The 17,307-nt window shown below is 33.6% G+C and overlaps 2 protein-coding genes across 3 annotated transcripts in view; one reads left to right on the top strand and one right to left on the bottom strand.

Moving 5' to 3' along the window:
* Nucleotides 1-17,307, bottom strand: part of LOC127701625 (terminal uridylyltransferase 4-like) — a 697,935-nt gene that overhangs the window by 617,053 nt on the left and 63,575 nt on the right. The gene's annotated exons all lie outside the window — the stretch shown is intronic.
* The window catches only part of LOC127702133 (proton myo-inositol cotransporter-like), an 84,324-nt gene that overhangs the window by 38,825 nt on the left and 28,192 nt on the right, over nt 1-17,307 (top strand). The window contains exons 6-7 of the mRNA XM_052206230.1: nt 10,112-10,272; nt 13,621-13,732. Coding sequence (XP_052062190.1) covers nt 10,112-10,272; nt 13,621-13,732 — 273 coding nt within the window. The remainder of the gene's footprint in view (nt 1-10,111; nt 10,273-13,620; nt 13,733-17,307) is intronic.

Here is a 17,307-nt window from a genome sequence, read left to right as displayed (position 1 = left end):
GGGTACAAATCCCTGCCCCACCCCAGAGAATCAAATAGTTGCTTCCTTGGGAACAATAGAGATTGAAGATGTTGAGAATGAAGATCAGGTAATAATTTTATGTTCTGCGGCGACGTTAAAGGAACACCAATCAGTCAATCGATCTTTATGACTATGGCTTCAGTTGTGTAATATTCCTTGTTGTAAAAGTTCCTTTTCTGCTTTGTGTAGACTTATTAAGACTTGGAATAGATCTACGATGACTAATGAACGGTCGTGTATGGTTTGGCAATTTTACATGCCTACCGATAATAAAATTGACAATGGAAATGTGGAATATGTCAAAGAGACAACAACCCGACCAAAGAGCAGACAACAGCCGATGTCCAGATATGATACGATGCTACCGGACATAGAAAAAACTGTCCTTTTTTCATGGAAAATTAAACTGTTACAGTATATTAAAGAATACAAAACTAGCTCTCTTTTCTTAAATACAAATAAAAAGCTGACATGGGTGAGATTAAAGTTAGAAATCCCAATCTCCCAATTCACTTAAAAAGACCATATATAGATATAGGAAGATGTGATATGAGTGCCAATGAGACATTTCTCCATCCAAGTCACAATTTGTAAAAGAAAAACCATTATAGGTCAAAGTACGATCTTCAACACGGAGCCTTGGCTCACACCGAACAGCAAGCTACAAAGAGCCCCAAAATGACCAGTGCAAAACCATTCAAACGGGAAAACTGTGCAATGGTATAATCTATATAATAAACAAGAAACGAGAACACTTATGAACCACATCAACAAACGGCAACTACTGAAAATCAGGTTCCTGACTTAGAACAGGTGCAAACAAATGCAGCGGGTTTAAACGTTTTAATAGGTACCAAATTCACTCTTATCCGAAACAATAATGTAACATATGACCTTTAATATTGAAGGGCTAAACTTGCATTGAGCCGTGTTCAGGCCTTAAAATAGAAAATAAAGAAATGTGCATGGGACAAAATCGCACACAATACATAGAAAAAATACAAATTATCAATGAACAGGGCTTTTATTCCTGTTCTTCATCTTGAAAGTAGCTGGAGGGTCTTCAACGAGGAAAAGAACCATTCATACCCTGAAAACAACAGCCACACACTTGGCTATGTGGATTACAATGTTTTGCTTTATCCTACACCCTGGATTTTTTCTCCAGAAGACCTCAGGTACCCAGCTTCCCTTTGCACCTAGTGCGGACAAAAGTATTGCCGTAGATTTTTTTATTAACTTTTCGGTAATGGTGTGGTAGGGTGGGTAGCTGAGGTCTACTTGAGAAAAAATCCAGAGTGATGTTCGGCTTAGTCTTTTTTGATAATGTGATAAGCTGGCAAATTATGAAAGCTCATGTCTTAATTGGTAGGCATAGAAATAAAAAGAAAATGTATGAAAACCAATAACATTCTACCGGAGACAAAATAACGTTGGTTTAAGCAACTAGTATGATGGTCTGGACGCGTATTTCTTCATTTCTGTATTCTTTGATATTCTATTCCATTTTTCTCTATTCTTTAATCAGTGTTTCAGGCCATTTTTAGCTCACCGGGGCCCGAAGGGTCCCATGTGAGCTTATGCCATCACTTGGCGCCCGTCTTCGTCCGTCGTCTGTCGTCGTCGTCTGTCGTCGTAAACTATTTCAAAAATCTTCTCCTCTGAAACTACTGGGCAAAATACTTTCAAACTTTAACTAAATGTTCCTTTGGGTATCTAGTTTATAATTGTATCCGAAGTTTTGATCCATCGCCAAACATGGCCGCCATGGCTAAAAATAGAACATAGGGTTCAAATGCAGTTTTTGGCTTATATCTCAAAAACTAAATCTTTTAGAGCAAATGTGACAGGGGGTAAAATTGTTTAATTGGTCAAGATCTATCGGCCCTGAAATTATCAGACGAATCGAACAACCCATTGTTGGGTTGCTGCCACCGAATTGGAAGTTTTAACAAAATTTTGCAGTTTTTTGTTATTATTTTGAATATTATTATAGATATATATAAACTGTAAGCAGCAATAATGTTCAGCAAAGTAAGATCTACAAAAAAGTTAATATGACCAAATTTGTCAATTGACCCCTTAAGGAGTTTAAAGACATTTTTACACAATTTGTTTATCAAGTTTGCTTACATTTAAAAATCTTCTCCTCTGAAATACAGGTGAGCGATTCAGGCTCTTGAGAGCCTCTTGTTCTCTATTTTTTTATCATGTTTATTTCTTTATACTTTTTGCCAATTATTCTATTCTTTTTATATTTTAACACCTCATTATTCTATTTTTTTTATTTCTTGGTCCATTGTCTCTATTATTTATATTTTTTGCCCACTATTCTCTATTCCGTAAACCCCATCCACACCCAGGCTCTAGTTAAGGTCACCATATAGCTTTCAAAAATAAGCAAAACTAATACCGATTAGGCTCCTAATGGCAAAACGATTGAATGCTAATCCCGGTTTGAATTGTGAAATTGCGGAAATTTGTTTTTCAATCAATTGATCAAGCAAAACACAGTATCGTCCTGAATGTTCGTATAATGGACCTTGGTTATGAATTCTAATCATCTTAGATCAACCTTTCTAAATTTAAAAGTAAAGATCACGCACCCTTATTGTTTAGATTGATAAAGTCTTTTGCATCCGTCGACATTATCTTCGATTAACGATCTGATAACCACAGTGACTGTGCATGTAAATTTTAACGACCGGGGTAGTTTTCTTATAAGTTTTTAAAAGTAGTAACCTCCCTTGTTAATGTGATGTTGTAATCAATCTATTTATTTGTACCATCTTTATATAATGTTATATTGTACAATTTAAATTTATGATTCGTTTGATATTTAAATATAATAATTTATTTTTTATCAAAGATATAAACAAGGTAATTTGAAAGGCTTTGATTCATTTATCACCGAAGTTCAATTCATAAGTCAGGCGGTCTATTTTGTCTACATTATGTTGAAAGAACACCGGGGTGTTTACATTGGCATTATTTATCATCAATGACTGTGAAACAAGAAAGGAAAACATTGTACATTATAAAATGAGAAAAAATTAAAATTAAAATTAAATACAAAATTCTTGTTTAGTGAAATCAGAAACGAAAAACGGAAACACTTTAGATTTTCATTTTGGTTTTAGAGAAATCAAAAACAAAAAATGAAAACACTTTCGTTTTCCGTTTTGGTTTTAGAGAAATCAAAAACGAAAAATGAAAACACTTTTGTTTTTCGTTTTGGTTTTTGAGAAACCAAAAACGAAAAATGAAAACACTCGTTTTTTGTTTTTTGTTTTTGATATTTCAAAATGAAAAACGAATGGACGCAAATATACACGGACCATTTGTCAACGTATATTTGTTCCGCCTAACAGAAGTTCCACTGGAAACTTTGTTATAAACAATGTCATAATATCTATTCCTGTTGGAACAAATATTCTATACCATTTATTCCGTTAGGAACATATACTGTAATATTTATTCCTGTGGAAATAATATTCCAGAATATTTTTTCCTTTTGGAACTTATATTATGAAGGAACTTCTATTCCGTGACACATTTAGACCCCTCTACAAAGAAATTTGTTTTGCATGCACACGTTTAAAATTGCGGTTTTTATCCAACGCAATCATAGGTTTAAACGTTATTTTCAATTTAGACTTGTTTATATTTTTTCGTTTGGGCTTGTATTATAATTTTGCCTTCGGGTTTATATAATCCGTTCATCTTATTTCGACTCGTCAAAATTCAAGAGTCTATCCTAAATTGAGGTAAATTATATGGCCTTCCAGATACCGTTTCGATTCCTACCATCACTGAAGAGACATTAATTGTCGAAATCCTGATATGGTGTACAAATTTTTGCAACAGTTAAAAAGAATTCCAAACTATCCAAGATTTTTCCCGAGCCTCCCATGAAGCTTTTAGGCAACCCAATAGTCTGCGGAACCTGCTGGTGCGGGCTGAAGTTTCTGATAATAGAAGTACTTCTGGAGAATGTCGTTCGTGTGATGAAAAACGCTGCAAATGCTGCCTACAGATGCATCACTCATCAACTTTTCACAGTAAGGCAACGGAAAATAACTATAGGATATTTTGCAATGTTAACTGCAAAAGTATGAATGTTATTTACATTCTAGAATGTTCGGTTTGTGGCCTCCAATATGTTGGTGAGTCAAAACAGCCTTTCCACAAACGCCTCAATGGCCATAGGAGTGATATTTCTAAGAAGCCACTTCTCCCAGTTTCTCAGCATTTCAGACAGTGGGGTCACAAACTTGATGACTTTAACCGCGTGAAGATCCTAGTGATTGGACAGAACATTCACTGGAGTGATGCCCAGCGACATGGTTCGGGAAAGCTTTTGGATAAAGGAACTAAATGTACATCATCCAAACGGCATCAATAAAAAATACTAAGTTTTATTTTTCACTCATTTTGGGATGTAAAAATACACAATCACCTATATTTGAGTATTGAGTTTTGTTTTATATTATGGTGTTCAGGATTTTGGATTAAATCAATAGACCGAAACTTACCTGTATTACTGAGCTATTTTTATACATATAATCAGTATTGATAAAATTATAGACACTGAAGAAGGCTATTTGTTAAGCCGAAATAATTGTCAACACGATTTAATAACAACATCTCCGTATAATACCATCTTATTAGTATCGTTGTGCAAATCTCTAGACTTATATAATGTTTTCTTTATCTGCACAGTATCGTCTATTCTAGACGATCCGGTACATAGTAAATTTGCTGGTTGGTCCTTTTTATAGACTTCTATATACATATATATATATATAAATATATATCTGCAATCAGTCTGCTAATCTGCAATCAATTCCATCTTCATGCCTTATATATCATGTACTGTGTTACAACTCTACATTCTACTGAAGAGGAAAGGTAACACTACGCCACCGAAAGCTGAATTATTAGTTCATTCTAGATGGCCTTGTGGTCTAGAGCGTTGGACACAGTGCAGGCGGTGTTGTCTCGATATCCCAATAGTATGAGTTCGAATCCCGGCGAGGGAAGAACAAAAATAACAAAAATTTGCTTTCGCAAATTTGCTGATTTAACATTGTTGTGCTGATATTTAGAGTAATTATGAATATGTGTTTTCAGCCGTGTATCACCTTCACTCAATGGATGGATCTGTCGTAGAGTTGTCACTTGTTTAGACGTACTTATATATTATAGAATATATATAAATTGTTTAATTCAGTAATGCAAAGAATTATATATTTGAAATAAAATTAACATTAAAATAAACACAAACATTAAAAGTCTAGCGCTTTCATCCTTCACGGGACTTCTCAAGACGTCATCATATTCTTACACTGTTATACTTGTCTTATACATGCATAAGTTATTTCATTGGCGACGAGGATAAAAGAAGATGAAAAGCGATTAAAAGAAGAGATTTAAAGGTATAACGGAGAAAAAGGCTGAAAGAATTACAGTTGTGACAGAAAAAAGAAATTTGAGAATTTTACCGTTCACACCGTCGGAGGATCATCTCACCACATGAAGTCAGTGAGAGGAATGGCTAGAAGAATAGAAAGAAAATTCCGATATTTTCGCATTAAAGACCCCGAGGACAAAAAGGACGCAATGATTATTTACGGAGGTGAAGAGATTTCAAGATTAGAGAAAAGTACACCTGACCCCGTAGACAGATGCATGGATGTGTATGAGAAGTTGAAGAAGAAACTGAATGATTATTTTGCTCCGAAGAAGAATAAACATTATGCAAGATATGTATTTCTGAAAATGAGACCGATAAATGGAGAGTCAACAGTAGCATACGCGGCACGACTACGAGAGAGAGCTGCTGATTGTGAGTTTGAAAATCAAGATGACAGAATTTTAGAACACAATATTCAAACTACAGATAATGAATCGCTAATCAAAAAGACGATTAACAGAAAGTGGACCCTTGATCAAATATTACAAGATGTGCACCAGATAGAAGATATTGCAGATACATGACATGAGAGATTTACATGCAGCAACAAGAGCCGGAGAAATAGCAAAAGTGTCGAACTATGGAGGAAAACAAAGAAATTCCGGCATGCAAAATAGAGAGAAAACACACACAATGTGACATGGAAGGAGGAATGGTTGTAATTATTGTGGGAAAACACATTCGTTTTAACGACTTGAAGATTGTGGAGCTTATGGAAAACAGTGTAACAAATGTTAGAAATGGAATCATTTTGCTGTAGTTTGCAAATCGAAAATGACATCCGTAAACCTGAGTAATGACCGATTTAGGAATAAAAGACTCATTAAAAGAAATCAAGGTAGGACTGTCAGAAAAACAATGTAAGACACTAGCGAAGAAGGCAATTCAGAAGAAGAGTTTTTCGGAAATACAATGAATCATTTAGGAGCAGTTAAGAAAATGAATGTACTTTCCATTGGAGACAAAGCAAAAACAGTACCAGTCATGATGAACGATGTACAAGTGAGAATAGACCAAGATTGTGGAGCCAGCGTCAGCGTAATGGATGAGTATCAGAACAGAGCGTACAAAAACAGAACTATAGAGGGAACTGAATTATTAGAAAGCAAAACGAAATTGAGTACTTTACAAAGCAGTTTACCAGTAAAAGGAGAATTTATTACAACAGTGAGAAATGCAACACGAGGGATAAAAACAAGAATAATTGTGTTTAAAGGAAAAACTAATTCACCACCACTTATAGGAAGGAAAACTAATTGAAATAGGCATGCTACAAATAAAAGAAGATGATACATTGAAAGAGCCAATTGAATTATGAATTCAGGGCGGAAATGTAAAATTTGTACATAAAAGACAAGATAATAGTATAAAAAACAGAGAAGTGAGGACTAAATAAGACCACATACGGAACAGAAATGAAACCGAAAACATGAACAAGAAGATCACACAAAGAGACAAGGAATACAAACAACGATATTTAAATAAACATTCACAGAAAAGGAAATACAAAGAACATTCATTTAAAGTCAGTGACCGTGTCTTATTCAAGCAAGAGAAAAGGAATAAATGGTCAACTACATATGAACCCGAACCGTATATTATATACAAAATATCAGGATCAAGCATTGGAGCTGAGCGGAAGTCAAACGGGAGAAAAGTGTTTCGTGATTCTTCACAATTCAAACTCGCAAATAACATTGATTTTCCAAACTCAAATTATAAGTGGCGAGATAGAATTTTGATTCACTCTAAACCGAATGGAGATAAACACACGATTGCATGAAAACGAAGAGAGGCCTACCCGAACCAAGAGAGCCCTGCTAGATTTAGAGACTGTGTAGTGTGATTTAGATGATAGATATTACAAGTGAAATATGGAGTGTAAAATTTAAACTTTATAATGAACATTAATTTATTCAAACAGTATTTTATTTGAAATGAACGATCTGAACGTTTGAAGAAATGGAGAAATGTGAAGACTTTAATTGCACGTAACATAACGTTATACTTTAGTGTTCCTTATGTACATGTAACGTCACATCCTTGGTTACTTTATGTTATGCGTTCTTAAATAGATTCTAATATACGTTCCACTGTTATACTTGTTGTCTTATACATGCCTAAATTATTTCATTATCCATCTTAATATTCAGGTGTTTTTGGCTTTTTGGAAAAGAAACAGTTCTTAACTGTTTAGTTTTGGTTTGAATATCTTTGAAAAATATTTTTATATTTGTTCTCTGTATGTCTCAATAATTCAATTTTGGATGTTACACGTCTTCTGATTGGTTGAAAGTTATATGTCTATCAGCTCATAGACACAATTTTGTCATGTGACCGTGACGTCATCAACGTTTTTTCATGATTTACTCCTTAAAAATGGAATTTAGAATTAAATTATAAGGAATGACGAATATTTTTTCTGTCTATTCGAAATAACCTCAAAAATGTTGTTAACTTTGAAATAACGCGCTACGCGGGTTATTCAGTGTGCACCACATTTTTGATGTTATTTCTTCATAGACAGAAAAAAATATTACAGTTATTTCCTAAGTGTCTTTTGGGAAAATTCTGAATTTATTATTTCCGCATCTTTTGATATTTTAAATTTCATAGTTAAGAGTATGGTTTCGCATTTTGACCCCGGTGGATTTTTCAAATATGAAAGTTACTGTGCAATAATATTCATTTTAAGACAGCTGATGACTGATTAATCCTTCAAAGTGGGTTTACAGGAACATCAAGATTATTTTTTACATGTTTTATTGGCTATTTTCTGTTTGACAGTTTGTATTTTCATATCACGAAATTATTGTAATGTTTATAAACAGTTTTTTCACACGAACTTTTTGACGAAATTGTACCAACGATCGACATTACACTTGCTTCAGGCTCCTAGCTTAAAGTTTGTTGTAGGGTTTAACTAGTTTGTAACGCTCAGCCCTCCCCTTGACAGTGGTATACCACAACAACATTAGATCAAAATGTAAAAGTTTATTGATCATTAGATCAGTACTGAACACACTACAAATAACAAAATGAAAAATTACGTACCGAAGTACACATCTAAGAGTCCTCGCAGTTACTGAAAGTAAGTAACAATACCAATTTATACTTGAAGGTAGATACTTTAAATTTGTTAAATATCAATCAGTCAAAATTATTGCCTAATAAACCAATTATGTCTGTTTGGGTGGCTCACCCAATTTTGTCCATATAACAGTTACTATAAACAAATGTCATACAAGTGGTAGGTTTAGCTAGATGTAATACCAGTTTTAGCCTAATTCTAGAAAGTGACGTGATATAAAAATTTTATTTTAGTACCAAGTACATTTGTCAAGTCGAGCAAGTTGTCATACTCTTATTCTGAGCTTTTTCACCAATATTCCTTAGAAAACACTTATGAAAACAAATATTGGTTCAATAATTTCAGACAATTTGAAGTCATACTGTCATATACTTAAAATTTATCGAGAGAAAGAGTTTAATAGCGGGACTGCGGTGCGACGGAAGTCGATTGACCTCGAAATATATTAAATACCAGGTGCAAAATTTTGAGTATAACACAGAATCTTGTCTTTGTTTGGTATTTGTTGGTCGAAAAAAATAAAACACAAGAAACATTTCACAAGCGCTAATCTCTTCAATTTAAAAGAAAATCTTAACTTGTTTATTTTCTCCTTCTCCGCTTTGATAGTATCCAATTTACGGTTGCGGCGAAACAAGGTGCGGTGCGTCAACAGTGTAAGTCTCTCCAGCTTTGTATGTATGCTTCATCCGACTTGCGAGTTCAAATGACAAAATCGTCAATAGAATACAATTGGTAAAATTACAGATCAGACAACTATACTGGTATATAAGGATCAAATATCGCTCGAAATCAAGTGGGTTGAGACAACAACATCGTATCGGTCAAATAATTCGTAATAATGACTGTAAAATTTATTTAGTGTCTATTTCAGTCGTTCTTCCTCATAACTCTGTTGGAGCAGCTTTTGTATAAAGGACACGTTCATGCTTATAAAGACATATAGCGTGAACATGCACGAGCGTAACGTATTTACTGAAATATGTGAACGCCATACGATGGAGCAGATAGTTTACCATACTATCACAAAAAAAGTCCTTCATTTATAAGATTAAATGAATATTTTATCAACCGACAATATTTGTTAGAAGATTTGTAACCAGAAATAAATGTTTTACCTTATCCTGCTCCTTTGTAATAATTAATATACAACTTCATTATGCGAATCACATAATAGAAAGTAATATTACTTATTATATACCGATTAGTAAAATAATACAAGTAAAGTTTAAGTGAAATATTATCAACAGTAATTTTCTGTAACAGTCATCCGGGATGATATGGATATCAGTCACGATTGCACAGGTTTTATAAAACCCCAACAGATTACATATGTAAAAAAATATGTTTATAGATTTATATTAAACTTATGTATTGTTTTTTTTTTTTTCAATATACCACACCGTAGCAACCCACAACAAATACTATTGGTGTCTCGAGTAGATACAGGTGTGTTATTGAAAAAAGCCATATGATATTCTCTGTATGCATGTTTTCTTATGTATTCATTATCTGTTTTGTAGATACTATAGTGCCAGTATTTTGAGAATGTCTGGATTTCCGTCAAAATTAGCAATCTGGTTAGTCTGCGTGCCGTTTGCTGTTAATTTCCTTGCAACATTTATTGGAATATATTTGGTAGAGCGAGCCGGAAGAAGAATATTGACATTGGGTAGCTTCGTTGGTATGCATCGATTTTTCAAAAATATCTTAAAAATTATGATGAATGATCATTTATCATGCTACAACGTCATAGAATGTAGGGACATTTTAATTTGTTCCAAGAGATTACTGTTGTCTTTCTCTTTTGCTAATCTTTAGATTCTTTTTTGTTTTATCAGCTCTTCAACGTTCAAATAGTTTGTCCTCATGAATTACCGAGGAGACATTAATTGTCGAAATGCGCAGTTAAATTGGTACCGTTAATGTTATTACTACCACTAATAATTTGCTGGTGGACTATTAGTCGACGATGGTGTAACCAGCCCAGTAGCAGGTACTTTGGTACTGGCATGTTATACGGATAATTTTAGATTAAAATTTGCTGTTATAAAAAAAAGAAATCTTTTTAACTGAAGGAATATATATTCCTCCTGTCTTGTCCGTTTTTTACTATACTTAAAGTCTATTTTGTCTTTATCAGCTCTTCAACGTTTTTATTAGGTGTTGGATTTTTTAAATATTTTGGCCTCGAGCATCACTAAAGAATGTTGGTGAACTTATGACTTATATTCATCGTTTATACGAAAATTTATCAGGTAACCTATCTACCTAGTCCATTTTATGCCCGGAGGCACATAGGACAAGGACTGACCTTTCCACTCATCACTGTTCTGTGCTTTCTTTTCTATCTCGCCCCAGCTGATTCCGTGGTCTTTCATTTCAGCTTCAACTGTTCTTCTCCAAGTTATTTTGGGGCGTCCTTTTTCTTCTTCTTCCTTCTGGTGTCCATCTTAGGGCATCTCTGGGCAAGTCCTCGGCTGGTCTTCGTAGAACATGACCAATCCATCTCATCGTTTTTGCTTTAGTAGAATCTCCATGTTGTTGGATCCTGTTGTTTCTTGGAGGTCTTTGTTGGTGATCTTGCGTGGCCAGAATATCCTTAAAATCTTTTTGAGGCAACTGTTGTGAAAACTGGAAAGCTTGTTGATGTCTTTACGATCATTCGCCAGCATTCTGTCTTGGATGTTTTGGTGTTTTTACTGATGTTGCTAGACTTCCATATGTGACGTAGCTTTAAAAATCCAGTTCTTTCTTTTCCTATTCTGGCTCAGATGACTTTGTCTGCTCCTCCTTCATATGTTACTATGATGCACAGGTAAGTGGAAGATGAAGTGCATTCCAGGTGTGTCCCATTTAAATCTATTACAGGAGGCTCTGAGATGTTAAGAGGCATAACTTCTGATTTCTTGATGTTGATATTCAGTCCAATCATAGTCGCATTCTTTTTAACTTGGTGGTTTTGTCTTGCATGTGTGTTTCTAGATGTGACAGTAAGGCCAGATCATCTGCATAGTCTAGATTTTCTTTATAGTTAAAGAGAGTCCACCTGATGCCTGTGTTGTTACTGCTTATCAGGTAACACCATGAATTTATAAATGGAATCTGTGGACTGGGTTTCAGAGAGGAGTTTAAATATAGTTTTAAATAAGTTTTCATAAATTTTTTAAGGCGTTTTTAGATAAAACTGCTTGAAATACAGGAAGCATTGTTTAATTAAATCAGTTACGAATCCTTTATTTAATAAATACACCCAAAGGAAATAAATGAAAATTTATAAAAGCCAAAAAATGTAATATGAGATAAAGAAAGAAAATATAGATGGCCATAAAGCATTTATCTTCACCTAATCAGTGCACAAAAAAGTCAATGGTAATATCCAAGAGTATATTGTTTCATGCGTTCCTTATTTTGTTGTAAACTATTCTTTTCTTTCGATTGGTTATCGTTTACATTATTAGAAAAATAAAAATTAGGAATGAGACAATTTTCTGTTTTAAAGAAGTGCTCGCGGAATATACAATATTTCTTGATGTTAGGCTTTTCTTCGGTTTTGATGCCACATTTAGCCATTGTGAGCTTTATTTATTGTCTTCATTCACCAAGTTCATTTATTTTAATAAATTTTAGACCAAAGTTATAGGATGCTTCTGGTAATGAATTAATATGGTAGGCACTGCTGAAATAAAACTAGATATTAATTATTTCTTCTAAATTCGCAGATTTTAGTAGGATCAAATATGGAAAATGTGTACACAAAAAATGTATTCAAAATTCTGCACGAAAAATAAGTTATTGAGCGAGAATAAGGAGATGTGGTATGATAACTTATGAGACATTTATGCATCTGTTCAATCGTATATTTAAAACAAATCGTTTTATTTCGAATTTGTCAAATTAAGGACCAAAGTGATTCTACCAAATTACCTAATTTTGTTCAACTATAAATCTAGTTGGACAAAACAATTGGTAGAATATTATGTAATAACCCGTTTGGGAAGAAGACACCCATCCCCGAATCACAACCAACACACTATGCTACTCTATACCTTGTATGCCGACCTACTAAGATAACTGATAATTAAGAAAATGTTTAGCTTACTGAATAAGCATGCTGGTTGTGGAAGTTTAGGGGAAGGGAATAAGTCTATTGATTTTGGGTAATAGGTCAACTACTAATGTCACTCTTACTAAAAACTGAGAAAAAAATATTCTTTTTTTGGATGAATTTCTTTGCAATTTTAGGTCAAAAGGTCAAGTGTCAAAGTCAATTCTTTGAATTGAAACTCTTTTCTCCCAATAAATGTGCAACTCAGGGAGTACCAGTTTGCAGTTCCAACTTTTCACTTCTTTTTATGTTAAAATACTACATAAATTTGGTATGTAATCTAAAAGAAAAGCAATACAAAATTTTCACATCATAAAAAATGAATTAAGTTCAATGTTCAATTATTTGTATTGTTTAACTGATGTTATCAGGTAAAATAAAAGCTGCTAAATGAGACACCGGCTGTTTAAGTTATGTATACGAATTACGTCATTTATGTTCATTTTGTGGCCACCCTGTCTGTATTTTTAATTGTTTATGCCGTTTTCCTCTATCTTTTATTTTTTGCAAATTATTTTCTTTTCTTTATATTTTAGCTACCTATTATTCTCTACTTTATTTTAAGGCCAATTTTTGTCTATTTTTGGCTCATTATTTTCTATTCTATTAACTCCATACAGATTGTTATACAAGTGATGAATAAAAGGGACAACCATTTGATATTCTTAGGGGAGAGGATTTAGGAAAGACTTATTCTGGCCGGGTAAGAACTGAAAAAAAAAACCTTGCACAAAATAGATAAAAACTGATTATTTTTTTATCATCATCTGCATTTTGGCATTTTGAAAAGAAAAAATTAGCGAGTCTCACAACAGGTGAATTATTCCGTCAGAAAAATACTTCCTGTCATAATAATAAACCATACATTACAGTTATGCCTAATTTATGCAGTCAGTGAAAATATTTTTCTCTATATTATTTCAGGTATAATCATTGCACTGATTGTCCTAGCTGTCGGCTTTCAGTTATCAGTAATCCACACGCCACCTGTTGCACATAACGAAACCTATGGATTGCCCAGTAAATGTGAATACTCGTAAGTCCTCCTGAAGTTATCATGCTATGTATACTTTAGAAAAATAAAATCCTAGTGTATAATCGCTTCCAAACCTATTTGTAATTAGGGGAATAAAAAAAAAATAAGCATATATATATTCGTCATATATAAGTCATTTCGTCAAAGTATGAATAAGAAACAACATTCTCCAATCATCGAGTGTTCTGTCCATGGTGTTTAATGAGTAAAACAACTTGTACGACCGAACAAAACAGAAAGTACAGATGATAAGCTTTCGAATGCTATATAATCACGGGGGTGGGGTTTCGACATACAAATTTGGGTACAGACGTCCGGCTGGGGTTTATAAAACACCCTCATTCATATATTGATTTACGCGAAAATCCCTACCCATGCATATATTTCATAGGAAAATCACAACACATGTATATATATTTGCCAGCTTTTACGACATTTCATTTAGACCACATGGGATCATTCATATAATAAATTATATTAAATAAATATGAATATAAATGCCCAACCCATGGTTAAATGAAAACAAATCTACGGCTGCCATGAATTATTTCGATTCTAATAGGACACATTCTGAAATTTTGCGAACCGTGAAAACCCTATACACACGATGCTGTTTTGGCTGTTCCGTTTTACCCCACATATAATAATATTAATACTATAATATTATTCAATAATAAATGAAAAAACTCACATTCTTCATTTAAATTTGTTCTTTTTGTGTTATTTTATTTCATTCTGAGGCGTACAAGAAGCCTTAAAACGTCCGGTGTTTACATTTGACACCGGAAACATACATATGACGTCACCTTGTTTAGTTGCCAAAGACGATACCATCATTTCGCGGAATTTTAGTTTTACGACATTTTACATCGAAATAATAACTTAAATGGACCGATTTGTTTATTTTGCATCAGAATAGAGATAACCGTATTGTATTCGAAGCTTGGCTTACGTTAAACGTGGGATTTACTGTCAAAAATTGAGTTTACCTGGTCGTATAAATAACATTAGCGTAACGCGGAACAGCCAATTTTGTGTACATTTATCTATGTGTCTGCGCTAAAAGTAGATATATTGTGATTATACTCGTTGACGATATATAGGTCGTCATATTAGAATAAAATTTAACAAGATTTATTTACAATTTTACACGAAATATTATAGAAATTGAAATGTCAACTTAACTGTTACAATATATGTCCGATCCTTTGTCTTTCCTTTATCCGGAATTCTTCTCTTATCTGTACAGAATCCAATGTAATATATATGTCCAATGAGTTCAGAATCTAGTATGATGTTCGTAAATAAAAATATCAATCCAACAACTCCAGAGAACTTCTGAGAATACAAGTATGTTAATGTCTCATAAGTCTAATTTCGGTGTCTGTATATATAGTTATCACGGAAACTTCTAGAATACTGTAGAAGTTTAAATTACGCATCGTAGATTTTGATCCTTCCGGAATTATTATGTAAGTCAAATAAAAAGTTCTAATCATTCCATCAGTATTTATGATTGTGATTTCTAAACTGCACAATTATAACATTATTTTGTAAATTACTATGTAAACATCTTATAAGGCCACACAAAACAAATTAGGCCAAGATAAATAAACATGATAGTTACAATATCATAACAATATACTACCTCCGTAAAATTGCACCCCATTTATATATTTGACATTCCAAACAGGCGACCCATACCAGCGGCACGTCTGTGTATACTTTTATAAAGGAAGAGACCCCCCCGTGTATATTATATAGTCGTGTGTTTCGTGGGCGCATCAAAAATAAAATGTAGGGGTTAATGTCACTCCACTAGTAGGAGCTATATAATCAAAAGGGACCAAAACAGAATAGCCATCTAAGGTTTACTTACCACAGGGAGTTGGAACCTTAGTTTCTAAATACATTCCTAGGCTGATATTTTTGTTCGAGCATATTGTTTTTCATTAATTGTTCAACATTTCTTACCGATATAACATGTTACTTTTATTATTCTTCCCTTAGTTTGTTTATTTATTTTGTATTTACATTGTGTCATAGGTCAAATTTATTTGTTCAGTGTATGTTCAATGGTGTTAATATGTCCTTTGATTGAGTTAAGCTATTTCAGTTGATATTTTATAGTGTGTCTTTCTGTGTTGTGATGTTACACTATTGTTTTAGAAAAAGGGTGAAGGTTTGGTACCATTAAAACGTTTAAACCCGCTGCATTTGTTTGCACCTGTCCTAAGTCAGGAATCTGATGTTCAGTAGTTGTCGTTTGTTGATATGGTTCATAAGTGTTTCTCTTTTCTCGTTTTTTATATAGATTAGACCTTTGGTTTTCCCGTTTGAATGGTTTTACACTAGTAATGTTTTGGGGCCCTTTATAGCTTACTGTTCGGTGTGAGCCAAGGCTCCGTGTTGAAGACCGTACCGTGACCTATAATGGTTTACTTTTATAAATTTTGACTTGGATGGAGAGTTGTCTCATTGGCACTCATACCACATCTTCTTATATCTACTAATTTATTAAAAGAGAATTTCAAATATAAGGTATATGATATAAACCATGTCAGTACCGAAGCACTTACAACTGAGTTAACAGTCCACCACACTCGGGATCGACCCAGTGCTAGTAAATGAAATAAACACTTCATAAATTCCGCGCGTCCGAAGCACTTTTCCGAATTTACCTTCATCGGGAACGCTCCAACTTTAACATTTGAAAGCCTAGTTTGCGTAAATACGCTACAACGTTAGGAGCTTTATAATAAAAGGGAGGTCTATACAGGATAACCAATTTCAACTTTGACCTGCATCAAATTCACTAACACTAATCAAATATTCAAATATTGAAAACCCTTGGTCTCTAAGACTTATATTTTCCAATTGATGTCAACTTACTACATTTCTGGAATCTTTGAAAGGGGTTTATCTTTATATGGCCAAAGCATATTAAAGTTATAGCTTGGCGTCAAAACCTTTTCCAAAATTGTGTTAATGTCTCAGCTTCGAAACGAGCAATCATACATATCCAAGTTTACGATATAGGCAGAGGACTTGAGGAAAAGGCTACCATTACCGCCTACCTGAAATTAAATTCGCATCTTTACCCATGCTTGGCGTCCATCGTCCATTAAGTTTTACAAAAATCTGATCCTCTAAAACTACTTTTGAAAGCAAACTTGACCAGAATCATCCTTGGCTTATCTAGTATAAAAAATGTCCCATGATCCCACCTGCAAACCTGCTTTGCAATAAAGTATAGAAATAGCACATGGGGTAATATGCAAATATTGTCCAAATATTCAAACCATTAACGATTAAGAAAGTCTGACGTGTCAGAAATTTCTGAATGTCAAGATTTACCAACCCTCCATTTTGATCAAAAACTGTCCTTATAGAAATAAATGCCGAACAATTAGGCTTTATTCCAAATTTTCACGATTAAGGCTATTATCGTTAAAACTATAATCGATAAAGTAAAACTGTTTAGCAGGAAAAGATTATCAAATAAGCCAAACAGTCAAAATTATCAATCGACTCATTATAGGAGTGTTTGCTCTTGAAAACGCAATTTTAATCAT

Source organism: Mytilus californianus, unplaced genomic scaffold, assembly GCF_021869535.1.
Source record: "Mytilus californianus isolate M0D057914Y unplaced genomic scaffold, xbMytCali1.0.p SCAF_1, whole genome shotgun sequence".
In the NCBI taxonomy this organism is placed as follows: domain Eukaryota; kingdom Metazoa; phylum Mollusca; class Bivalvia; order Mytilida; family Mytilidae; genus Mytilus; species Mytilus californianus.
Note: the sequence above shows the minus strand (reverse complement) of the source record. Positions and strands in the feature narration are given on the sequence as shown.